This window comes from Antechinus flavipes, chromosome 2 (genome assembly GCF_016432865.1).
Source record: "Antechinus flavipes isolate AdamAnt ecotype Samford, QLD, Australia chromosome 2, AdamAnt_v2, whole genome shotgun sequence".
In the NCBI taxonomy this organism is placed as follows: Eukaryota; Metazoa; Chordata; class Mammalia; order Dasyuromorphia; family Dasyuridae; genus Antechinus; species Antechinus flavipes.
The window spans coordinates 366,961,356-366,988,728 of record NC_067399.1 but is presented as its reverse complement, the minus strand read 5'-3'; the positions used below and the strand labels follow the sequence as shown (position 1 = coordinate 366,988,728).

The 27,373-nt window shown below is 33.5% G+C and overlaps 1 protein-coding gene across 3 annotated transcripts in view; it reads left to right on the top strand.

Annotated features, from left to right (window-relative positions):
• KIF3A (kinesin family member 3A) overlaps nucleotides 1-26,574 on the top strand; it is a 69,633-nt gene extending 43,059 nt beyond the window's left edge. For 2 of the 3 annotated variants that reach the window (XM_051978237.1, XM_051978239.1), the window contains 8 exons: nucleotides 341-497; nucleotides 3,818-3,998; nucleotides 4,157-4,267; nucleotides 5,306-5,431; nucleotides 12,312-12,365; nucleotides 12,451-12,519; nucleotides 13,098-13,222; nucleotides 14,260-18,510. In XM_051978237.1, the coding sequence (XP_051834197.1) occupies nucleotides 341-497; nucleotides 3,818-3,998; nucleotides 4,157-4,267; nucleotides 5,306-5,431; nucleotides 12,312-12,365; nucleotides 12,451-12,519; nucleotides 13,098-13,222; nucleotides 14,260-14,308 (872 nt within the window). In that variant the 3' untranslated portion in view covers nucleotides 14,309-18,510. Of the gene's footprint in view, nucleotides 1-340; nucleotides 498-3,817; nucleotides 3,999-4,156; nucleotides 4,268-5,305; nucleotides 5,432-12,311; nucleotides 12,366-12,450; nucleotides 12,520-13,097; nucleotides 13,223-14,259; nucleotides 18,511-25,020; nucleotides 25,078-26,037 lie in introns of those variants that run through there. The other variant, XM_051978238.1, reaches the window with a different exon arrangement.
• The last annotated feature ends 799 nt before the right edge of the window (nucleotides 26,575-27,373 follow it).

Here is a 27,373-nt window from a genome sequence, read left to right as displayed (position 1 = left end):
GCACATAGTTTGCATGTTTGGGGTTATTTAATACTTCATCAATATATACAATTATATTTATTTTTTATTTCTTTTTTTATCTGTTTTCTTATTCCATTTCATGATGGATCTATCTTGCCTTTTTTTCAACTTGGATGGTTATTGACTTTTTGCCTCCTTGAATTTGGTGACTGCTTTAAAAAGGCTATTCTGGGAATTCGTGATATAGAAAATAAAATATAATTATCCAGTTGATATTCTTTTTTTTTTTAAACTGAGGAACATTTCACCATATTATTTTACAACTCTTTCTTCCCCCTCTTACTTTAGTGATAATTCTGTTTGAATAAAACTCACATAGGTAAAAAGAAAGTTTCCCCAGATAAGATGGTTGAAATGCAAGCAAAGATTGATGAGGAAAGGAAAGCACTTGAGACCAAACTTGATATGGAAGAAGAAGAAAGAAATAAAGCCAGAGCTGAACTAGAAAAAAGGGAGAAAGACCTTCTCAAAGCCCAGTGAGTATTATAATCTGTTGTAACAAAGTCTTAAATAAGATAATGTATTTTAGGCAGTTGGAAAACTTTGAAGTTCTAGATAAATGTCAGTTGTTTGTAATCTGGTTTAAATAAGAATTTGATTCCAATTTAAAAATTCATATATCCAACTTGAGTTTCTGGTTCTTTGGAAAAGAATAGTTTCTTAGCTATACAGAAGAATACCATTATGTAATAAATTCAGAATTTATTTACTTTTCATTTTGTCTATGGGGAAAACATCAATGTTATATACTAAATCAATTTCACAATAGCTTTGTTGGCCACTTAGTTAGACACAGACATTTTTTAAAAGTTATATGTATATTTTTTAAATCAGCAGGAATCTATGCTTTCATACTTCCCACCCCTATCAAGCCCTTTTGTAAACAAAATCAAAACAAATTTCCACATTGGCTACATCCAGCAAAAAATTGTGTCATTTTTTCACTCTGAACCCTTAAACTCTCTGTTGAGATGAGTATCATGTTGGAATTATGGTTCGCCATTTTAAGCTCCTATAAGTAATTTTATACATATGGGTCCTTTTCCTTTTTCTTTGGGATGTGGACCTGGTAGTGGTATTAAAGAGTCAAGGGATATAGTTTCAAATTACTTTTCAGAATGGCTGAACCAGTTCACAGTTGTATTAATGGTGCAATGATGTATGCTTTTTCTTTCAGCCTTTATAGCAATTGTTACTTCCTGTTTTATCAATTATACTGTCTGCTGGGTGTGAAGCAGAACCAATATTACTTTTTAATTTTTATTTCTCTGATTATTCATGATTTAGTGTATTATTCATATGAATGTTGATAGTTTTGATTTCTTCTAAAAACTTCCTGTTCGTATCCTTTGATTATTTACCAATTGATAATAAGTTTTAGTACATTCCATATATATCTTGGAAATGAGATTTTCATTGATGAAACTTGTAGCAAAGATTTTTCCCCAATTTATCTGCTACTCAATTACTAATGACAATCTTAGACATATGGTTTACATTTCTGTGTATAAAAAAATAAAGCTTGTCATTGTCATTATTATTTGTCTTTGAAATTAGTCTTTGATGCTTACTTTATATTTCTCTTGACTCATATCTCCAACTTTGTAGTAAGTTCAGATTTTTTTGTAACAAAATCCTGAAAGTCTGGCAATTCATTGAAAATTCTTTTTTTTTTTTTTTCAATCAGGATTATGCTTAGTTTTGTTGGATGTAACACTTTTGGTTGCAGTCCTAGTTCTTTTGATCTTTAATATATAATGTTCCAAAACTTTGTCTTTTATTATAGCCAGTCATAGATCTTTGGTGATTCTTATTGTGATCTTAGCACATTTAATTGTTTTGTTGTTGTTGTTGTTGTTCCTTGTAAAATTTTATCTTTGATCTGGGGATTTCAAAACTTAGCAATGATGTTCCTGTAGGTTTTCCTCATAGGATCTTTTTCAAGTAGTGATTGGTGGGTTTCCCTCCCTATTTTTCCTTTTCCCTCTTGTTTTAACACTTCAGGGCAATTTCTTTATTTATTGTATTTAAGATTTTATTTTTTTGATCATAGCTCTATCAATTTATTATCTCCAGTCTTGACTTCTCTTCTAAGCTCCAAACTCACAAAGCCAAATGCTGAGAAAGACATATACATCAATCAATTAAAAGGCTTAATTTAAGTACTCTTTATATGCTAGGGACTGTGATAAGTCTTTCTTATTTTATTTTAGCTTTTTTAGTTTTTTCTCAGTTACTCTCATTTGATTTTTAAAGTCTTTTTTGAGTTCTTTTATGAATTTTTTTTGGAGCAGGTAACATTTAATACCCTTTGGGGTAGGAAAGGCTTTTTTTTACTTAAATATCTTTCTCTGAAGATGAACCTCAGTCTTCCCTATTCCCATAGTAACTTTCTTGGGTTCTTTTTTCTTTGCCTGCTCATTTTTTTTTTTTTTTAAATAAGAGCTTGTTTGTGTAATTACCTCTAGACCTGGGGTGGAAGGATGGTTCCTCTGGCCTCAGGTCCTCCTTCAGTTCTCTTATCTAATCTAGAACCCCCAACAAAGCTTGGTCGGCTGTTCCTTATCAACACAGATTCTCTCAGTCTTTCCAGACTCAGACTCCAGATTTCCCTCACTTTTGGAAGTGAGAGTTCTTGTGGCTGGAGCCAAGGCTATCTCCCCACTCAGATAACCCCAAGACACTCAACAGAGCTAGCCTGGAGGTAAATGCCTTTTACAGGATCAAACTTCCTATTACCTTAGGAAGACCACTTTGGGCAGACCCCAATTCTCATTTATTTTTAACTTTTCTGTGTTCACCCTGAGTCACAGTTTTGTCTTATTTGTGGGAGAAAACTGGAAAGCTTGACCTATTCTGTCGTCTTCCCAGAAACTTCCCGTTCTAGATTTTTTACACATTACAGTCAAGTTCTGTTGGCCTATTTGCTTTTCCTCAGCCAATTTTCCTATGATCATGCCTTGCAATGATTGTGCCCTGTGCCCACTATTCTGTTCTTACCCACTTCAACCTCTTGGCTTCCTTCAAGATTCAGCTCAAATCCCATTTTATGCAGAAGTCTTTCCCAGCTTCCTCAACTACTAATGCCTTTTCCTCTAAGATTACGTCACATCTGCTTTGTGTATGTTTTGCATGTACCTAGGTATTTATATATGTCCCCCCTCATTGGAATTCAAGCTCTTGGGAATTGTGTTTGCCTTTAAAAAAAAATATTCCCAGGACTTATCACAGTCCCTAGCATATAAGGAGCACTTAAATTAAGCCTTTTAATTGATTGATGTATATGTCTCAGCATTTGGCTTTGTGAGTTTGGAGCTTAGAAGGGAAGTCAAGACTGGAGATAATAAATTTGGAAGTCATATTCATAGAGTCCATAGTTAAAGGCATAGCAGTGCATGAGATTCCCAAGAAAGAGACAGTATTGTATAGCGAGAGAAGAGAAGAGAACCAAGGCAGATGGGAAGGAGCCAGTGAGGGAGATTTATTTTGCTGGTTCAAGGTTTTAGAGAAGGTAGCAGGAAATCAAGCACATAGCTGAAGGGCATAAAAAAAGAAATTCGTTTTATTGTGTAGGGTTCTCTCTCCTATGACTACAGGGAAGAAGAGAATTGGGGGTGATTCACTGAAGTTTGATGGAACCAAAAAAGGCAAGGGCAATCAATGAAGGAGCTCAGTAATTAACATTCCAATTTTGTGATTCTCTTTTAATTTTTAAATTAGTTTAAATTTCTTACTGGAAATCATAAATGTTAGGATAATAGATATTTCACTATATATTGTATTTTTACATTAATAGACAAGAGCATCAGTCACTTTTGGAAAAATTATCTGCACTAGAGAAAAAAGTGATTGTTGGAGGTGTTGACTTATTGGCCAAGGCTGAAGAGCAAGAGAAACTTCTGGAGGAATCTAATATGGAACTAGAAGAAAGAAGAAAAAGAGCAGAACAACTTCGAAGAGAGCTTGAAGAAAAAGAGGTAATAGTGAATTTTTATTCATTGTTGGATAGTTTGCTAACATAGGCTAACATGTTTGGAATCTCATTCAAAAATAATAATTGGTAAGTAGTTTTATAATTTTTGTCATTCTTTTTTCACAAACAATATTTTCTGAACATGAACATTTTTTGCCTTAGCAAGAACGTCTGGATATTGAAGAGAAGTATACTAGTTTACAGGAAGAAGCTCAGGGAAAGACCAAGAAATTAAAGAAAGTGTGGACGATGCTAATGGCTGCAAAGTCAGAGGTCAGTTATTTAAAAATAACTTGTAAAAAATAGTTACTGATTTTTTTTTTGTTTTGTTTTTATATTGTCTAAATTTCCTCCTGTGACAAAAGTTGTTCTAGAATCCATCGATTTCACACTGCCATTAACCAATCTGAGAAGCAAAAAGAATTAACTGCAGTTATAAAAAAAATTAACTGCAGTTAATTAACTCAGAGTGAGATGCTCTCCATCAGAACTGTCTGTCATAATTCAGTAAGGGACATAATATTCTACCTTTCAAATCTACTTGAAAGAAAGAGTGTGAGGAAAAAAGATACTGTTTGGTCATGTAAAGGATGTTTTTACTAATTACAAAGGAAAGAATTTATCTTTATTAGCATAGTCATTTCCACTAGATCAAAAAGAACCATATATCCCTTATCAAATAAAATAAAGAGACTTCTTCCAAGTCTTTTTTTTTTTTTTTTCCAACCATAAAGCAATTAAAAACAGATGCTGGAAGAAATTATTCTAATGCAAACTGATCTTGTAGTATCTGCTGAAACAATAAAATAGCAAATTGGTCAATTTTAACAGATTACTTTTAGCTATTAAAAATCTTTTAACATTTCTGTCATTCTTCCTTTCACTCCCCAGAGAACCATCTCTTTTTGTTATAAAGAATAATTTTTTAATTGGCAAAATTAATCAGTGCATCAAATAGAAATAATATTATTAAGATGGATCTTTTTTTTTTTTATAACTCCTTTATTTACATGGTGCTAATTTATATAAAGGAATCAAAAAGTATTTCTTCAATCTTAAAGGAACAAAATCATTTATTTTGTTCTTTTTATTGTTGAAGTTTACTTATTTTTTTAATAAATTACTTGTTAAAGTATAATTATTACCTTCTCTGTTAGCCTAAAAATGTTTAATTCTCATTCCCTTGATTTATTTTTATGAAAAAAAAGCTTTTGTAAAAGTGATAAGACCGCAAAAAAATAATTAGAATTGTTTTTTGCTGTGAAATAATACTGAAATTACAATTTGTTTACAACACTTTTGTGACTTTAGATGGCGGATCTTCAGCAGGAACATCAGAGGGAAATTGAAGGTCTTCTAGAAAACATTAGACAGCTTAGCAGGGAACTTCGACTTCAGATGCTTATTATTGACAATTTTATTCCTCAGGATTATCAGGTAAATAGTAAGGGTATCTAATTTTATTTTTAGTTCACTTAAAACATTTATTAAGCACCTATTTTGTGAAGAACATTGTGTTTCCCTAGGGAAAGATTAAAAAAATTAAGACAGACATTACTTAGCTCTTTTGAACTTCATAGCCTATTAAGTATACAAATAATTTTTATATAAAATATAGTAATATTATAGTCAATGACCTCCATAAAAAGCATCTTTATTACCAGTCTTTTTTTTTTTTTTAAACAGCTGTCATTCCTATTGTCCTTTATCAGAAAATTAGCATCACCATCAGCTTCTTCAACCAGTCATTTTTTTTAATGACCTCTATACCAGCCATTTCAGTTGTTTTTAAGTAGTTCTTTTTGTGCATTGACTCTTGTGTTCATGGGAAATAGCTACTTCATTAAGATAATACTTTGAAATAAGGAAGCCCCTAAATGTGATGAATTCAATACAGATTTGCTTAATACTAATGTGATTAAACCCTGTTATTATAAAGTGCCTCTGACTTTAATACTTTATATTCTCTATGCCTATATACCAGGAGAAGTAGGCAGTCAATAAGTGATTTTAACAATAATGCTAGCCAAAAAAGCCTCCAGAAATCCCTATTTGTGAATTCTGAATGACAAGGGATTTTAAACTAAAATTCATTTTTCTGTGAATTACATTTCAGATTGATTCAGTATCATTTCAGTAAAAATAAAAGTTTAACCTTTTAAGTGTTTTAATTATAAAAATTAAAAAAGATGAAATGTAGAACTTTTCATTGAATATCTAAAAAGATTGGATATTAAAAGATGTAAACATTTTTAGTTGGGAGGATACTAGGCTCAAATTTCAGCACAATATTCTTTGGGATTTTTGACCTTCTTGGGGAAAATAAGCTTTATTTGACCACCTTAGCTTCTCTACTTCACCTCATAGTACCCTTTCATCTGAGGGCATAGGGAATGCTTGGCCTTCTACTTTGTTAGTTTGTGAGCCTAGTCGTGCTTTCATATTTGCAGTACATTTACCCTGTTGATGGCAGAGTTGTTGAAATGGAATGGAGAGTATTCAGTCTTGAAATGATGTATACAACATTACTCTTTGGTTTGAGGATTATAAAGAATATACAAGGAAAAACTATTAAAAACTTTATTAAGTATAGAAATGATTCATCATTTATGGAGCGCTTGTACTTAAGACACACTCCCTGGCCCTGAAGATGTAAAGACAAAATTGAAATAGTCGTTGCCCTCAAAAGATTGTAACATACAATCTTTCATATCCTTTTGCATTTGGTTAATTGTACTTTTAAAGGAGTTGTTTTGTTCACTGGATTTTTTTTTTTTTCCATTTCACTAGTTCTATTTTTTCAAGTTGTTTTCTTTTTCCATTTTGCCAAATCTGTTTTTTAAAAAGTGGTTTTCTTCAGTATATATATTTTTCCATTTCATCAAATGTATTTTTAAAGAGTTGTTTTCTTCAGTTAATTTGTTTCCTTTTCCAAACTCTCCTATAAAGCTCTTATTTCCTTTCTCCATTTTTCTTCTCTCTTTTAAATCCTTTAAAAATTTTTCCAAGAGAGCCTTTTGAGTTAGAAACCAACTCATATGCCCCCTTTGAAAATTCATCTGGAGGTGTTTTGCCTTTAGTATCTTCAGGGTTTGAGTTCTGTTCTTACCTGTCTCCATAATGGCTATCTATGGTGAAGAGCTCTTTTGACTTTTTTGCTCGTTTTTAAAGGTTAAGGTGTGGTCCTAGGGCACAGGAGAAATTGTCCCAAGCTTCATCTAGAAGGCAGCAGCAGCTGTGCAGAGGCTGGTGCTGCAGCTTTCCCACTGTGCTAGGTAGGTGTGATCAAGTCCTGCCTTTTATGCTGGGATTCAGAGGTTCACTATTTGCCTTCTGTAGTTGCACAGAACTAATCTGTTGATCCTTTGACCTTCTGAACCAAGACAGCATAGTCAACGCTGTTGTATTTTGACTATGAGCCTTCCACTAATTCCCTACACAGGGCCTCTCTGCCCTGGCCTTCCTGTGCTGGGCCTGCAATGGACTGTATTCCCCCCTTGCCCAATTGAGACAGATCTTTACTGTAGTCCTTTCAAGATCTCTTCTGTTGGAAATTTGTTACACTCCAAATATTCGTGGGTTCTGTCACTCCAAATCTGTCCAGAGGCTTGGTCTGGTATTGATTTGAGGGAAGCCAAGAAGAACTCAAAGTCCTGTTTACTCTCCACCATTTTGGCTCTGCCCAAGGATAGAAACTCTCAAAACAAAAGACTGTCAGGGAGAATGATGAAAAAAGATCCACTGGGCCTGCATGTGGAATTGAGTTTCCTTCTGGGATCACTGCTCCTTTACCAGTAGAGTTTAGTGGGTTTTTACTGGATTTTTATCTTGAGTCTAGCAGCTCCAGACATTAGGTGAAAGGAGCAAAGAACCTTGAACTGGGAATGCTGTTGTTCATTTTAATTGGGGGAGGAAAGAATCCTATTGAATTCGAGCCTAGTTTATATTCAAACTAATTTCTAAGAAAAGGAGTTGGTCTTTTATTTCAAAAGGGTGATTTATCTTCCCTGTTGGATTTTTGTGCTTTCCAAGGGTTTTTTTGTAATTTAGTAGGTCTAAGAAGCTACTGTATTCCTTACAAATTTTTGAATCTGGATGATTAGAAAGATGGCAATACGTTAGACAGATATAGGAAAGTTAAGAAGTAGATTTTGGAGAAAGAAAATTTGTTCTCTTTTGGACATGTTGAATTTGATTTGCTTTCAGGCAATTCAGTGGGAAATGCATGATGCAAAATGGACTAGGTATAAATATATACATTTGAAGAATCATCTGTATAGAAGTTATAATTAATTCCATGGCCATTGGTGAGGACAATGCTAGAAAGACAGAGATATGTAGAAGGGGTTGGAGAGAAAGAGGAGAGGAAAGGTGGAGAAAAGAGGACTCTGGACAGAATTTTGGAGTATACCCCACAGGGAGCAGGATAAGAATAATGATCTTATTAATAACATTTATGATTGTCAGTTGTAAGTTGGATTTTTTTTAACTTAGACAGTCATACTTCATTCAGTTCACTCATCCCCTCTGTACACAGAACACTGTGATAAGAATAGAGAAAAAAATTAAACAACTTATCCATAGGGAAATAGACAAAAACACATTGTCTCTAGAGTATTCTATATTAAGTATATTATTAGAATTACAAAACAAATTGCTATATGCAATCCAAGGAGATTTGGATTTATAGACTGAGTATATCAGGGAAGGTTTCATTGAAAAGACAATATTTGAGTTAGATTTTAAGGAATAATTAAAAATTTCAGCCAGAAGTGATGTGGAAGGAGTCCATTCTGGCCATAGAGAACAGCACAAAGGGAGAGAGGTGGGGGGGGTGTTTTTGTTTGGGAGAAAGAGGAATAGTCTTGACTAGAGAGCATGGAAGAATGATAACAGAGTGATGAAATACCAGGTGATGTAAGGTCTTAAATTTTAGTCAGAGAAGCTTGAATTTTACTTAGAAGGCAGCAGGGAATCAGAAGATTTTAAGCAGAGAAGAGATGCATAAGAAAAGTCATCCTGTGCCAAATGTACTTTGATGAAAATGACATCATTTGTTTGTCCTAGTAGTTGGATTTTAGGTATGCTGTGCACTGGGATCTTATTTCCAATTGCTGCTTAGCTAGAACTATTATGGATCAATAAAGCAACTGATTTTTTTTTTTTACATGAGATTATTCTGTTTATTTGTATGAAGGTCAGGTTAATACATATTTGTTAGGAGACTATTATAATCCCAGCAGATAGCAGTGAGGTTAGTATTATAATGGTTGCAGTGGGATTAGAGAGAGGGAAGAATGTGAGAAGTTGTTGAGGCAGAATCTGTAAGATTTGGTGGTACCCGATGGGAAGTGAGAGAAGGAAGAACCAATATGTTGCCTACATTTCAAAGATGCTACAATAATGGTCTTATGCAGAAATAGGGTAAAAAGTGGAAGCAGTCTTATGGACAAAGAAACTCAGTTTTAGATTCTGAGTTTGAGGTGTCTTTGGTAAATCTTGATAAAAATGTATTATTATAAACATTTGGAGATGGGAAGCTAAATCCCAAAAGGAAAAACTAGGTTGAAAGATTATACATTTGGTGAATCCTCTGCATTATAGTAGTAATTTAGTTGAATTTGGGAGTGAAGGAATTTGCCAAGAGGGAGAAGTGAAGAATGACAAGGACAGACTTGGGGATACTTAACTTGAGGTCCACATATGTCCCCCTGTAACATCAGAGGGTCCAAGAACTTAAAGGGAAAACATCTTTATTTCAATGTAGTTTGTTTCCTTTGTAATCCTATATATTATGAGAAGAGTATCAATAAGCTTCACCAGACTTTCAAACAAGTCTTTGAAACAAGAAAAGATGGAAAGACTCATACTAAATAAAATGTTACAAAAAACTAGAGAAGGAGAAATAAGGAAACAAACATTTATGTGCTTCCTCTGTAGCAAGTACTGTGCTAAATATTTTACAAACATCATCTCATTGTTACCTCATTTCAATTTTCACAATTCTGGGAGATAGGTGCTATGATAAGTGAGAAAACTGATGGCTCAGGAGGGCATATTTGAACTTGTCTTCCTGATTCCAGGTCTAATGCTCTTATCTGTTTTGTCACTTAGCTGCCTACAAGAGGAAAACCAGAGGGGTGTCCATAGGGAGATGTTAACGGTGACAAATGCTGTAGCATGGTCAGAAAGGAATGAAAATTGAAAACAGGCTATTAAATTTAATGGTTCTTAACCTGGATTTCAGTATAATTCTTTTTTACAATACTATGTATTTTAAGCATTTCAAAACATTGTTCTGAGAAAGGGTCCATAGGTTTCAGCATACTGCCGAAGGAATGACATAAAAAAAGTTAAGAATTTCTGACATGGGATGAGAATAGTTTCAGTAGACTACTAAGTGGAATAAAATTTAGGGAAGAGGGAGGGAAGAATTGAAATGATTATGATGTAAAGATCAAGAACATCAATAAGAATTTTAATTAAAGCAATTATAATCCTAATTAATGTGTTAACTACCTCTTTCTTGCTTATAAACATTAAGCCCATAATGCAAATGAAAGAATTTCTATCCTTACAAAAGGATTTTTCCTTAATATGTTATGTAGAATTAACCTAAAATCAGTAGTAGTATTACATGTAATGGGGATAAATTGAATCATTCAACGAACTTTGTTTTCTTCTTCTAGTTCTAAAAAGTAGTTCTTTGCTAGTTTACTTGGCTCAGTCTAGAAAGATTATTTCTCCAATTATTTAGAATCTATATTAATCCTTAAAGATCCCTTTGTGATTGTATCCATATAGTTCTTGTATGTGTTTTGGTGGGTAGACTTCCAAGTATTTTATACATCCTTAGTTATTTTAAATGTAATTTCTCTGTCTGCTAGGTTTCGTTGGTAATATAGAGAAATGTTTATGATGTATATGATTTTATATCTTGCAACTTTTTGATAATGCCAAAAAAATGAGTTATTTGGGTAAGGACTTACTTGCTGTCCATTGACTACCATGACATAAACAATATCTCCTTCTGGACTTGGTTTCAAACTTCACATCTGGATCTCTTTATTTCTGAACTGTTCCATTATGACCTTTTCATGAGTTCTTCTTGACCTCTGAAGTGGTTGTTCATTCAAAACATTCTGTCTTTGCTGCCTCTATATGCAAGCTTCCTTGACAATCTGATTCCTATCTTTTCAGGGGTCACCTTTATGCAAATAACTCCCAAATCCATTTCTTCAATTCTGCCTTTCAGCATTCCAGTTCCATAACTTACTCATGGATTGCCCACTGATACTTGATACTGCACATATCTTTCACAAAACTTTGTTTTGCTTCTCTTAACTTGGTTGTATGTGTCAGTGGTGCAACCATTCGCAATGTCATGTGTTCAAAATAACTTGGTGTTATGTTAGCAAGTCCTTTCCATTCTACTTTTGCAGTATGTGATCTAGCTCCTCCTACTTTCATGCCACATAACCCCTCAATACCACTTATCTGCACAATTGCTTTACTTCCAGCCTCCAAACCCTTATTGCTGCCACTCCCAAACATATCTTCTACATATTGACATCAGAGATCTTGTAAAAACAGCCTTTTTTTCTGTTATTCAAGGCCCTCTGTAATCGGATGTCTCCCTATTTTTGAGCCTTATTTCACATTGTTTTCTCTCACCTATTCTTCATCTCAGCCAAATTGAAATGTATAGTTCCCCACTTGACCTGCATTTACTGTCTCCTCTTTGCTCACACTTTGCTCTATAACTGGAATCCCCACTAGTTGTAACCAATCCTTGCTTAATTTCTGAATTCCAAAGTATCCTTTAAAGCCTAGTTTAAATACTGCCTTTTCAGAAACTTTTCATAAAGTCCTCAGGTCTGCAATCACATTTACTCTCTTGTCATGTAGCTCTTTGATGCATTCACCATTTCTTTTTGTTGTGTTCTAATTTTGGGGGTAGCTGTCTTTACCAGACTCTCAAATTTAAAAAAACAGGGATCCTGTTTTAATTAAACTTTGTATATTCCTAGTTCCTTGCACAGGGTACTTAATTAAATTCAATTCATTTGCAAGTCATGACATCACTTTCCAAATGTAATGGTCCTCTTTGAGACAAAGAACTTATATGTGTTGAGGATGCTTTAAATGCTTTATTTTCAATGCTTTCAATTTTTGAAGAAAGCATTCAAAATAAAGCATTTTGAGGATTGTTGCTTGAAGATATTCATGTACAGATGGAACTAACCCATTTTCCTTATAAACTTTAAAAACAAGTTGTTTAATATTTTAAGCAAAATATCTTTACATCTTTTCAAAGGAAATGATTGAAAATTATGTTCACTGGAATGAAGATATTGGAGAATGGCAGCTAGTAAGTATGTACTTTTACAAGCATTAACCTTAGAATAACCTGTTAGTCCCATGTTTGCTAATTAATTATTTTCTTTTTATTCAAGAAATGTGTTGCCTACACAGGAAATAATATGAGGAAGCAGACTCCAGTACCTGATAAAAAAGAGAAAGATGTAAGGGTTTCATTACTTTTGTTGCTATTACTGTTGCTTTAAGAATGTTGTTTATTACATTGTTCAGTCAGCCATATGGCCATGTTCCCCTTTACCTATGGATGAAGGCCTTTTAAGAAGAGTATTGTTTGAAGGGATATTCTAGTGATTGTTGTAGAGAGAATACTCAGGTAACACTCATTGTGGCTCAGTGACTTAACTTTATTCCTCTGATGTTTATCTGTAGATAGAGGTTCCTCAGACTCTTTTGGAATCTGAAATATGTCTATAATGATTTCTTTAATTGCTGCTTTGGTTTTAGGCTAACAGGAAAATGTAACAGTGATAGAGAAAAGGATTTGTCATATCTATTTCTAGAGAAATGTGTCACACATCAGAGGTTTTTATTTTTTGCCCTTCAGCACTTGGTGATCATTCTTTGTTCACTCGACTTAGGATAAGCATGTCAAGTTGTTTGCTTGTGTAGAAGACATCTTTTTGAATTACATTTTTTTGTGACTGTCATAGAATTTGATATTCAATAGAGTACATTTATTGAAATGGAATTAAAATTGTACCATGTTGTTTCTTTTACTTAGCCCTTTGAAGTGGACCTTTCCCATGTGTATTTAGCTTATACTGAGGAAAGCCTGAGACAATCTTTGATGAAATTAGAGAGACCACGCACTTCAAAGGGAAAATCAAGGCCCAAAACTGGAAGAAGGTAAGAATATTATTGAATCTTATAAATCCTGGGCTTAAGCTATTCTAGTCATTAAGACACACATTTTGTTTTTATTTCTGTTAATACAACCAAGATTTTGGTTTGAAAATGTTTCATTAAGAAATATTACATTGATTTTTCCAGCCATAATATGTCTGATCAAAGGAATTTAAAAGGAAATGTTATTGTCTGTTTGAATTATTCTAGCCCTCTTGACTTAAGACTGTGTTGAGTCTCCCTTTGTTCTTTGTAAACACTCTCACAGAAACCTCCTGCATTGTCTTAGTCTCAAAATCTTTTGAGTCATAAGAAGTACTTGTAACTAATCTCTTCTGGTGAGATGCTTCTTTTGCTAAATCAATTATTTAAGAGAGGTATTTCTTAATAGACCATTTCTGATAGATTTCTTCCCATTTTCTCTCAATTTAGGGAAATATCCCTTTCCATGTCTATGTGTTTTCTTTTTTGAGTTTCTATTTAAATATTTGTCTCAAATGGAAGTTGTATTAGCAGCTACATTATTCATCAGCCAACTAGCATAATAGAGATAAGTAGCTTATCAAGAAAAAGTAGAGTCCCATGAGTTAAGCTTTCATTTTTTTTCTAATTCTTTCCTCCAACTCCATGTCCAAAATGATCCTGTTTTGTTTTTAACATCTAGAAGTAATACTATCAAGACAGGAAGTAAGAAGCTTGATTTTTCAGTATTTTGAAGGATAAACATGATGATTTTATGTCTTTATAACATTTTCATTTCTTGAGAATTGAACTGAATATAAAGTTAATTATGTATACATGCTAAAGAAGTACTAACTTTTACATATTTTAGACTTAACCTTACTGGATGCGTCTAAGGAATACAGTCTACTTTTTATTCTAAAATCCTTCCCCTCACTTCACTGCCTGAGAAGTCAGCTTGATAGAAGTAATAATTTTAAAGATTATCTGTTACGAAATATGTATCACACTGTGTAAATGCTCACATTTTGGCCTTTTGAGAAAACATTCATTTTCTTCTTGTTTTCTCTCCAAAACAGAAAGCGTTCTTCGAAGCCTGAGACTGTGATTGATTCTTTGCTTCAGTAAACGTTTACAAATCTGAAATCACAATAAAATTAGTACATGTTCTAATGGTTGGTCTAGCTATTTAGTTTCCCTGAGAACATTGAGGATTTGTCTGTAATTTGATACAGCCAAGGCTATAAAATAATGCCTTACTCTGGAGTAAGAATTAGAAATTATCTTTTGTCCAAATACTATTGTGCTGTATATGTTAATGTAATATAATGTGTTCAAATAGCATAACTAGTAGTTGTTAAATTGTCATAATGTGCACTACTACTATTTGTTTTGTGCAGGAAAATTTGAAAGACCATAGTGCACAGTGACAGTGTTCAATGCATACGTAAAGTGACAAGCTATTTACCCAGTACCTTCATAGAGAGAAACTGAATTTTAAGACATGAAAAAGTTAAATGTCATGTCATGCCTTGCACATAAAAACTGGCAGCTTCAAGTATCCTGTGTTGTACTGTTGTGTTTGAATGTGGTAGCTTTCATTTATGATATGGCTCTCTTTCACTATTTGAATATTTGCTCATTGCAATGGTAGTATTTGCTGTAGTTAAAGTATGAAATGAAGCAGCTCATCTAAAGAAAACAGAACACATCTTTATCATGTCAACAAATAATGTACACTGACAATGTACTCCTTCCTCCTTTCCAATCTTCTTGTATCCCCATTGTCTTACTGTTAATTTAAATTCAAATGAAACACATTTTTGTTTGGGCTAATAAAGATAGCAAAGCCTGTGGATTTATATTTTCAGTGAATTGTCGCTAATTTAAGGGTGCCACATTTTTTATAACAAGTACTTAGAGAAATCCTGAGATCAAATAAGTTAATAATTTAAATAGCCATTGTATTGCCTATCCTGAAATCTATTTAATGTATGGATAGGTGAATTGATGTTTTGATGGTATCTAAGTCTATTTGATTTTAATTATTCTTTACTTTTGGAGTGAAAGAAGATTCTCGTTCTTCAGAAAACCCTCCACACTTAATGAATAAGCAGACTTAGAAATTAACCATTGATAAAAGAAATCAATTGAGAGCTTTGCAGATGCAGTTGGTGTTGCCTTTGAGTTAGAAGCCGAACAAAAACACACCTGGAAGATGTTTAGAGGAAACTGACTTCCTTCTCAAGCCCATTCTTTAAACTGGAGACTTTTATTTCCCTTCTTCAGATTTCCTGGATTCGGAAGTGTGGCGCATATGTCTTTACCTCTTCTCTCACAGTCATTTGAGTGAGGTCATTTCCCTATTTAAAACTGGTTGGTTTTTAGTTATGATTTTACAAATGTACAAAGTACTTTATTAGAAACTCATTCATTATTCTCCTCATGGTAGTCAGCTACTTACAAAATGGATCGTTGCTTTTTTTTTTTTGAAACCTGAACTTCACTAATTAATTTTTTTGTGTGACTTTTTAAATTTAAAGAAGTCATTGTTAGCTAATGCTAAACCCCATTGGTTGTAGATGTCGTAAATCCTCAAAAAACAGTATTTGTTGACTTAACATGATCTCAATAAGTATTTTAGATATTCATTTATGATTTATTTTTGGAATTAAAGGGGTGAAAAATTGGTAAGTTACCTCCAAGAAGAAGGAGCACTGAAGTTCCTGAGTGTGATGAGAATAATTTGTGTTCTCTCTTGGTAGTATGTGAGAAATTTTAGAATCTTCAATACTTCCTCATTTAGAATTTATAGCTAAAATACTGTGAAGACTTTGAGTTGAATTAAATTTACCTGTTTGGGGGCAGTTAGGTGGTGCAGTAGATAGAGCACCAGCCCTGAAGTCAGGAGGACCTGAATTCAAAAGTGGACTCAGACCCTTAACACTTCTTCACTGTGTGACCCTGGGCAAATTGCTTAACCCCAATTGCCTCAGCAAAAAAAAAATTTACCTGTTTTTTCAGAAACCTATCATGTACTAGAGGCCAAATGGCACTGAGGAAAGAGTTGATAGATCTGTAGTCAGAGGGTGTGGGTTCAAAGCTAGGCCTGAGATTAATTACCTTCTGACTTTGAGCAACTGTAAGTTAACTCTCTGAGCCTTGGTTTTTCTCATCCATAAAATGAAGGTGTTGGATTCAGTAGCCCCTCTGGCCTCTTTCTAGCTTTAAATCTTTTTTTTTTTTTTTTTTTTTTTAATAATAAATTTTATTTTATTTAATAATAACTTCGCATTGACAGAATCCATGCCAGGATAATTTCTACACGACATTATCCCTTGCAATCACTTATGTTTCGTTTTTTCCCCTCCCTCCCTCCTCCCCCCCCGGATAGCAAGCAGTCCTATATATGCTAAACATGTTGCAGTATATCCTAGATACAATACATATTTGCAGAACCAAACAGTTCTCTTGTTGCACAGGGAGAATTGGATTCAGAAGGTAAAAATAACTCGGGAAGAAAATCAAAAATGCAAATAGTTCACATTCATTTCCCAGTATTCCTTCTTTGGGTGTATCTAGCTTTAAATCTAAACTGTTCTGAATTCTGGGAGTAATGTCTGCAGAGAAATCTTTTTTGTCCAATAGAAGTATAGTTAATATTTTTCTTTTCCTTTTGTGAGTACATTATTTTTCAGCCTTTAACTCAATGAAAAAATGTGTTTTAATAAAGGAAGTATCTTTGAATATAAAAGTATATAACATATAATAGCTTACATTTATAAAGTGCTTTGATATTCCTAAGTTACTTTATATACATTTTTATTTGTCCTTAACAATCTTTTGAGGTAGGGAGTATTCATATTATTATCCCCATTTTACCGAAGAAAAATTTGAGATTCTGAGAGGTAGGTAGTATTTTGTCTAAAGTCATACAGAGGCAGGATTTGAATCCAAGTCTGTCTGACTCACAGTACAGCACTCTTTTCACTGCACTAGAACATAGATTACTTCCCATGTCGGTTTTTCCCTCAAAAGACAACTCATATCTATGAAAGCAAAATGGTTATGCTTTCAATGATACAGAAAAATTGAAGTGTTTATCCTGGAGTTCCTTATGTTAAACGAACATAATTTTCTTAGTTTCATAAGGTATTGACATTAGATTTATTGAGCAGGAAGCTTTGAAGCAAGGGAGGGACTGAGTTTTGGGCCAATCAGTAGTTATGGATAAACTTTACATAACTAATATGCTAAAGTGAAATAAACTCATAAGGCTCACGACATTTAAAAACCAACCCACAGGCTTGAATTTGTAGTGACTTCAGTGAAAATTCTATGAAAGTGCACAACACATAGACATTCTTAAAATGAGTGGATTATACATTATATAGATAAACTTGGTCTTAAATAGAAATAATTAGGCTCTTGAATGTTTCTTATGTTTTCCTTTGATTTAAAAAGTAATAAGAATTACTTATTAAAAGTAGCATTGACAACATTGATGGGGTGAAGGTTATTTATAATTTGTGATTTCATAACTTTTTTTAGTATTAAAATATGGTGTCATTCTTCATAATATACACAATTCTTCATTGAATTAAATGCTAGTTAACTAACTACTAAGACTTTTCTGAATATGCACACAAGATGATGTATATTTCTCTCAATTACATTTGTTAGTTGAAATGTCTGTGAAAACTTTTTGGGTGGGAGGGAGAATAAATTTTATTTTTTATTTAATAAAAAATTTTGATACTTTAAAAATTAGTTTCAATTAAAGCCCTTATAGTCTTGAATGTTTTGTTTTTTCTGTGATCCATTTTACCTATAACACTCATTTTAATTTTAGTATTTGTTATGCCTTTTTATTTTGCTTTATAATATGTTTTTAATAATTTCTTTCCCCTAAAATTATATCTTAAGGAATCTTCCTTCCTCCCCCCACTTTCCCTCCAAGACTGGGTTAAGGAAAAATCTTTTTTCCCATTAGAACATATTGATGTTTGGTCAAGTTTTAATGTATGTTTATACTTTAATGTTATTTAACTATTCCTGGTTCTAAAGTGCTAGAAAATCATCTCCTTTAGTGCCTTTGATGAATTTACACTGTAGTCTAAACATATATAAACTTTTAGCAACAATGCTGTGTATGAGCCCTAAATAAACATTGTACAGTTAGCTTCATTTGTATTATTTCTTTAATTTTGAAAGTAATTATTTGTTTAATTTTTATGTAAAAAGTTTATTTATGTTGTAAATACCAGTATTGTATGTATACATCATAGCATGTTCATCCTGATGAATAAAAATCTTAAGGTTAATGTGGATCTGATCCTTCTCAATTCTTTTAATGCATATTATTCCCTTTTTTGAATATTTTATAGGCACCATATATTTTTATGCTTAGTAAGTCATTTTATTGGCAAGGGAATAACCATTTTAATAGTATCTACTCTGTGCCAGACAATGTTCTAAGTACTTTACAAATATTTCATTTGAGCCTCACAACAACCCTTTGAAGGTAGGTCCTATTATTATCCTGATTTTACAATTGAGGAAACTGAGGCAACAAGGGTTAAATGACTTGCTCAGGATGATATAATTAGTAAGTTTCTCAGGTTGGGTTTGAACTCAGGACTTCCTGATCCCAGGTCCAATGCTTTGCCACCTGCTACTCCATCAGTAGTGCTCTAGAGAAAGAGAATTGACTTGTTTTAAATCCAAAAAGGTGTGGAACTTCAAAAAAAAAATTGTTCAGAAAATTATACAAGATTACTATCTTGTAGTTTGTGATTTCATAACTTTTTTTAGGGTATTAAAATATAGTGGCATTCTTCATACTATACACAATTCTTCATTGAATTAAATGCTAATTAATTACTGAAACTTTTCTGAATATGCATGCAAGATTCAAGATTGCTATCTTTTCATTCACAGATTCTAATATCCTATGATATTATTCATACCCAGATTTTTTTCATCTTTTAAGAAATTGGTGTGCTCACAAGTGACTTACAAGTAAAGTAATTGTAAAGGCTCAGATTAGCCTGAACATCTAATGAACATGGTATCTTTACGCAGGTCAAATTTTAAATTGGCCTGCTTAAAATATTTGTCAGTTTTACATTGCCCTCAACTTTTGTGTTGAAAACCTTGTTTTTGATTCCTCACTCCTGACATTTTTCACATCTAACTAGTCACTAAGCCTTATTGATTCACATGTTTTCCTTCCATTTTATTCCCATTCTTCATATTTAAGTTCCAGAGTGGCTTCCTTATGTATAGATGTGGTCATCTCAAGTTGAACAAAATCCTGGAATGGCTGGCTATTCGCTAAGTAAACTCCAAACTCCTTTCCCTGGCATAATGCTGCAGACTACATGTTTTCCAAACACACCCTACTTCATTTCCCCATTATGCTATTCGTTATGATTGGAACACCCTCCTTCTTTTCAGTTGAATCCCTCAATAGTTATCCTCCCTTTTATTGATCTTTTTTACTGGGTGCCTTATGAAATATTTAGTTTTGTATTTCTCTAATGTACTCGATATGTATTTTATATTATGGTTATTTGTATATATGTCATTTCCCTAACAGACTACAAGTTTATGATAACATAACTAAACTTTGTAACTTTCTCAGGGCTTAGCACCATGTATGTCCTTTTTGATTACTTAACAAATGTTTACTAAATTTATTATGAAAAGCTAAAGAGTTACAAAATAGGTTATTACTCTTACTGATTTCACTGAAATTAGTGAGTTCATCTTATTCTTGAAGAGTGTTAATTAAGCACTTTAGATTACTAAAATTTCTAGGAGTAGTGTGTAGGCAAAGAGCTACACTGAGAACCATTTACATTGTTCTTCATCCTATTTTTTTCTTGCTTAATACCATAAGTAAAATTTCCTGTAGACTTAAAATCTGGAAACAACAAAGAATTACCATTATTTATACAAGACAGTAAGTGAACTGAGATTTATAGTTATAAATATATAGCATAGTTGAGGTGAGGGTCTAAACATAAAACTTTTTTCAAAAACTTTTTATGCTAACATATTTGGTAAAATTATTTGAACTTAAGACTGCTAAGTTGTTCCATTTCAAAGGCAGATAATTCAGTCCTGCTTTGGAAGCTAAATAAGTGAATGTGTGGGAAAATGAATCTGAAAAGGCTACTTCAAAAAAAACTAGTTTCCTCTTAGCATTTGCTGGGCTTCCTGTGACCCAGTCTTCATTTCTTTTATCAATGTTATCTGAACATCATATTGTCATACTCAAAACTTGTATAACTTTGAATTTCTTTAATAAAGATCAGTTACTCCCACTTTTGGAGGTTGGGAAAATTTTAGTGTTTAATTGGAGACAAGATGCATTTATGTAGAAAGGCACTTACCTGGGACTTTACAACTAATAAAATGTTTATCAGAGTTGATAAAAATCTTAGCAAGAGGATATTGCCTAACCGAAAAATACAAGCTGTATTACAGAGTAGTCATGGGGACTTCTCTTTCTATTCTAGTGTAGGTAAGAGAGGGTTGAGCCTATAATGATTAGCCTACTACCTCAAAAAGTTGATTGTGGTAATATAACTATATGCTGTGAGATTGAAAATATTATGTAATAAATCAAAAGTTGATTACTTTCCTCTGAACTTCTGCAGTACTTAAGAGTTGATACCATAACAATCTAGTACCTCATTATATTGCCATCTTGTAATGTTTTGTAGTTGGCTTGTCTTCCCCCAACAAAATCATAAATTTTCTGAAGCCAAATACCATGTCTTAATATATTTCTGTAATTCTGCATTGCTAAAAACATGATAAGTGATCAATATATTTTTGTTTATCGAAATTGTGGGACAATAGTTTGACTCATCTAGAAAATAGATAAAAAGATGTGCTTATAGGAACAAAGGTAAAAAACTAGAGAAAGTGGGTAAAGAATTTCCATTCATCCTTAAGTTCTCCATTTGAGTGGGGAAATACTTTTTGCTTGCTTAAATTTAAGTTCAGGGGATCCATGATGTTCCTTTGGTGACATCTTCCCCTATTTAAACTGTGCAGTTCAGTCAATTGGCCTTCTCCTTTTCTAAATGAAATTATTTCTCAAATGAGATAATGTATACAGAAGTACTTTGTGAACTTTGAGGCATTAGACAAGTTTCAGGTGTTATTATCATGTTATCCTTCCTCTCCCACACCCCAACCCCATTGCCTTTGTCTTTCCAGGTACTGAATACCCTCTCCCTGATAAGGCTTTGCACTGAAGGTAGCCCAGAACCCTGCTCCAATCCTTGGGTCCAGCCCTGTACCAGCAGTCATTCATAGGGATATGTAAATAGGTTGTATTACCAACTAGATTGTATGCTTTTTGAGGGCAGAAACTGTTTTTTGCCTCCTTTTTTTTTTTTTTTTTAAACATCCATCATTTAGCATAATCCTTGGCATATAGTAAGTACTTAATAAATGCTTGTTGACAGACTGACATGGCCACACTGCTTAAATGAACAGAAAGTCACAATGCAATCCTGGTAAGATGGTGAAACTTGCCATTGCTCCCTAAGGTGCACTGTGCCTTACATCTGCTCTGATGCTATGCATTCTGGACCCCTTAGTATTGCCATTTGACCCATTGTACCTTCAGGTCTCTTGGGCTTTGTCATATTATCTACTACTGTCCCCAGGAGTCCCTGGGGTTGTCCATCTGTCCTTCAATGTATAGTCTTCTCTCACTTCAAGAATGGCTCCTTCAGAAGAAGAGCTGCCACACTTCTCCATTTACAGCTTTATGGTGCACTGCCTAATGCACTTATTTTTGCTTGAAGGGTTCTCTTCTCCACCTCTCTGCATCTTAGCTGGGTAGGTAAAATCCTACGGGTTTTTTAAAGCATGGTATTAAGTTCTTTGTCTTGCAGATGTTTTAGCAATCAGTTACCCTTCTCAGAATAATGATTTTATGTGTAATTTTTGACAATCAGGATTAAGTATTGAAATCAGGGTTAAACTATCAGGGTTAAGATCTGTTGAAATAGTTTATAAAAATATTTTTAAAGAACAAGTTTATTGATCTCAATTTTAAAATCCTCTGATTTAATAGCAGCATAAAAGCCACCTCCTTTCTGAAGTTTTCCCTGATTGTCCTCTCTGCCCTTTTCCTTCCTTTGAATTACCATAATATTTTTAAACTTTTATGGCATTATATTCTGCCTTTTTACTGTTGTTACTCACTGTAAACTCCTTGAGGTTAGGGACTTATTCTTATCTTTTTATCTCACTTAGTATCTTACCCATAGCCTGTCAATTAAATTTGCTGACTTAAAGAATTAACTGATTGGTATGTATCCTTCACTAGTGTAGATTGCAATCCTCCCACATCTTTATCACATAAGTGATTCTTATTTGTGTTTTCGCCATTTAACAAGTATAAGCCTTGATTATTGATAATTCTGATCGGATTAGGAGACCCTAATAAAGACCCAAGTCTGCGATCTCTGGATGAACTAAGTAGTTAGAGTGGGTCTGGAGTGAGGAAAACCTGAATTAAATCTGACCTCAGACACTGGCTGTGTGGCCTTGGGCAAGTCAACTTCTGCTTCAGTTTTCCTTAATTGTAAAAGAGATAAGAAGAGCATCAGCCTCATAGGATTGTTGTAAGGTTCAATTGAAAAAACCTTTGTAAAGTGCTTAGCATGGTTCCTGGCACCTAACAGGTACTTTTAAGCTTGTTTCCTTCCCTTTCATATTCTTAAATGGTTGACAGATGAATTGAAAAATTAGATGACAAAAACAACACTTACTTGTATACTTTCTCATTGGTCATAAGAGAATGACTTTCTCAATTCCTGGTTGCATAATCACTTTCTAGACTGATCTTTTGTGGTTAAAGGATTAGTTTTAGTTGGTTTTTTTCCCCCCTTCCCCTAATTTTTTTGAGGGCTAATGATTCCCCCTTTTTAAAAAATACTATGATTTTATCACTTCCACTGGTGGCATTTTATTTAAAATTATATCTAGATGTGTCACAGCTGTCACAAATTAGTTTTGAATTGGATTTTGTGGTTCTGGGAGTATGTGAAATAGGAGACTATAAATCAGTGTAATTCAGGGTAAAAAAAAAAAAAGAGCCCTGATATTAGACCTAATTTTTTTTTTTCAAAAGTGTGTTTAAACAGGTGTGTAATGACTTGGCATCCCTTAAATTCATATTAGGTCTTTCTCAAAGATTCCAGTACCAAATTCTTTGATAGTAATATTGTCTTGTGAACAGTTTCCTAATTTTATCTGCTTTGTTTTCCTCAACTAGATTTTAACCTGCTTAAAGGCAGGGACTGTCATATGCATTTTTTTTTTGATCTGTCATAACACCAAATCCAATTCTAGAGCCATAATAGGCACTTTATTTCTAAAAGAAATGAAAACCATTAACTAATAAAAATAGCTAATATGATTAAAATAAAATATCAATTTTAATGTGTATTTTATTTAATTATACATTATAAATATATAAATATATTGTTTAAAATATATAACTATTAGAAAATTATAAGTTAAGATTTATTCTCTAAAATTGTGTGCTTTTTGAAAATATCTTCTGATTGATGGTTTTTAGTTTGCTCAGGAAATCTTGCAATTTAGTAATCTTGGTTTCATTCACAGGACATTTGGTCTGTAAAGGGAAACATACATCAGCTTATTTCATTATTCTACTTTTGCCACTATCTCTGTTTACTTGGGGACAAGCCTATTTTTAGCTCCTGACTCTTGGACCCTCATAGCATCTCATTTAAAGCTATAAGTAGATTTTTCCAGGATATTATGAATTTGTTTTAATTGGATCTTATGTGTCCTAGTGGAATAGCAGGAAATCATTTGTTTATGTTTTGTACCAACAATTTTGGCTGTTGAAAGCAACGCTCATATTTATATCAAACATATAAAACAGATGACTGGCTATAATTTAGCAACATACTATGTCTACCAATGGAAGATAAATTCACATTTGCATGATATTTTGAATGGCAACTTTAAACATCTCTGTCACATTCTTAGCTACTTCCATTAATATTCTAAGAAATATGCTGTTGAGGATGTGAGTAATTTCTCCTGTTACACTGTAAAAGTTTGAGGAAAAGTGCATGGATGGTAGGTGGGACCTATGTAGTAGCAGTGGTATGAGAATCAAAAACATTTTAAGAACAAAAGGGGCCTTAGAGATCATCTACCCCCAATTCCTAATTTTGCACGAAATAAGTAACACCAATAATGAGGGAGATAGCTTGCCTAATTAGGGTCACAGTAATATATGAAAATATTTAGATGGAGTCTGTGAAAATAGTGACTGACTGAATGATGAATTGGGCAGTAGATTGAATGATGAAAGTGAGCAGTAGAAGTGCATGCAACCATCACTGACCTGATTCACTAAATGCATTAGGTTTCTACACATTTTCTTTAGCTCCTGTCTTGGACAGCTGTTGGAGGCCTGTTGAAGCACAGTGACAGCTCTGCATAATGTTTCAAAGTCATTCACTGTCTAGAAAGAGAAATAGTTGTCATAGAAGCCCATAGTCAGTCTCTCTCTCTCTCTCTCTCTCTCTCTCTCTCTCTTTTTTTTCTCTCTCTCTCTCCCTCCCTCCCTCTTTCTTCCTCCCTCTCTCTTTCTCCTTCTCTCTTCCTCTCTCCCTTTCTCTCCCTCCCTCTCCTCCCTCTCTCTTCCTTCTCTCTCTCCCTCCCTCTTTCTTTCTTCCTCCTCTCTCTCTCTCTCCCCCTCTCTTCCATTCTCTTTCTCTCTCTCTCTCTCCCCCTCCCCTCCTCTTTCCCCCTCTACTCTCCAGGAGGGATTTATATTCAGACCGCATTTCATATTTGTCTAAGGAGACCAAGAAGTGAATGTAAGTTTGCTTATCTAAATATCAAATATATTTTGACTGCCTAAAGCCTCCATCTCTTATATAAATCTAAGAGAAGTATCAAAAGTTTTTTGGATAAAAATAGAGCTAAAGGATTGTATATGTTAAAATGAAAAGATGCTTTAAGGTTATTTCTCTTAAATATTGTTAGATTTATGTTACCCCCAAGGACGTACATGTCACCTTAGTGTAATGGTGTAAGTATCTATTAGTCAAAGATCACTTTGATCTTTAGCTTTTCTTGAACAAAACTGGAGCCTTCTATTTCTGTAATTAGCAGACAGGGATTTTAGAACTTTATCATTGTCACATCATGGAGACATTAACATTAAAGAATACTATTTCAAATTATGTTAAGGAAAACAGCTTTAAATATAGGCCAGACAGCATAAAATATAACTGCCTATGGCATGGGATCCAGTATAATCCTGATATTTTTATTAAATTTGGGTGCCTGCAATCTCATTTCAGAGCCAAAATAATTCAAATCTGTATTTGCTGATTTTGTTTCCTTTAGCATTGAATTCTGTCAGTGAAATCAATACCAGCTTAACAAATAGAAATTCTCTGAGTTTTAAAAAGCAGTTCTCTGATGGACAGGAGTTTCTCTATTGTGAATCCCTTTGAAAAGATGTTTGTATTAGTTATGTTTCATATCAAAGTCCACAGTATATTGAGTGAGAATAGCCCACTATATATTGAATGAGAATCTCTGAATCAAAAATTATTTCATCTAGTCTAACGTTACATTTGAATAGGCATTCCTTCTATAACATCCCTGATGAGTGGTCATCCAGCTTTTCCTGAAGATTTCCAATGAGGGGAAGCCCCCAAAGTAAAATATGCTCTTTGAAATGCTCTAATTGTTAAGATCTCAGATTTAAATTCACCTTTTCACAAATTTAGTCATGATTTGCTTATTTTATTTCTTTTGAATTCCAGGGAATTCCAGGACCTTCTTGATCCTCAAGTCAAGTCAGTAAGCAATTATTAAGTGCCTACTATGAACCAGGCACTGTGTTAAACACTGGAGATACAAAGAAAGGCAAAATATAAACAGCCACTGCCCTCAAGCAGCTCATAATCTGATTTTAGAGACATCTAGTAAATGAATAAGCTGCATACAGGATAAATATAACTGAGGGAAGGCATTAGAACTAAGAGAGATTGGGAAAGTCTTCTAGTAGAAGGTAGAATTTCATCAAGTACTTAACGTCTCTACTCAGACCATAATCATCTTCCCTATTGGTAATCAAGCCTGTGCCAAGGTTCCTAGGCTGATATGTTAGCTTTTGCCTTATTTTACCAAGATGCAGATCTCCATGTTACTTCTTGGCCCTCTATGTGTCATATCACCAAAGGTTCCCCAGTTATATGTTGTCTCCTTGAGAGGACTGTCTCTCTTGTCAATTTTTGTATCCCCAGTAGTTGGCACAATGCCTAGCATATAATAAACATTTACTAAATGTTCAATCTATATACTCATTTCTCTATTTGTTTTATTGGATGAGATACTGTGCTTTGCAAATCAATACTTTCTATAAAAATCAAATAACCTGTTACTCTATACCAGAGATTACACCCACATGAGTCATTTTACTCACCATGGCCAGCTGAGAACATGAGGACTTCTCAGGTAACAACTTTGGAGTACTGGAATTCTTGACAACACACACACACACACACAAATTCAATATGTTGGATTATTCAAAGTTATTACTTAGGAGTATTAAAAAAAAACACTTTTTCCTACAAATAACTTCCTTTCTTGGACACAGCCGTAGATATTTTGCTTTCTTTGAAATAAACTTTTTATTCCAGAAATTAGTCCAATTAAAAGAAGAAAAATAAAACAGGGATGAAAGAAAGAATACACTGAAATTATTTTAGAAGATGTCCAACAACTTAGGGACTGTTAAAAAGAGGGCTTCCCAAACTGACTATACCAAACGATGAGGATCATACATTGAGGTTCGAGAGTGGGATATTGAAGGGGTTATGAGTTAACAGCCACTGTGTCTGGACTCACCAAACTCAATAAATTCTTATACATAGTTGAAAAATAAACACAGTAGTGTCAAAAGCAGGAGCCATTAAATCACACATAAGGATCCCTGTGAACTGCATATTGACTTAGAAAATCATATATTAACATTTTATTTTATTGTATTTTTGTTTTGTTAAATGTTTCCCAATTCCATTTTAACCTGGTTTGGGCAGCATGGGGAAATTTAGGAGACTGCATGTGGCTCATGTGCTACATGTTTGACACCTTTGC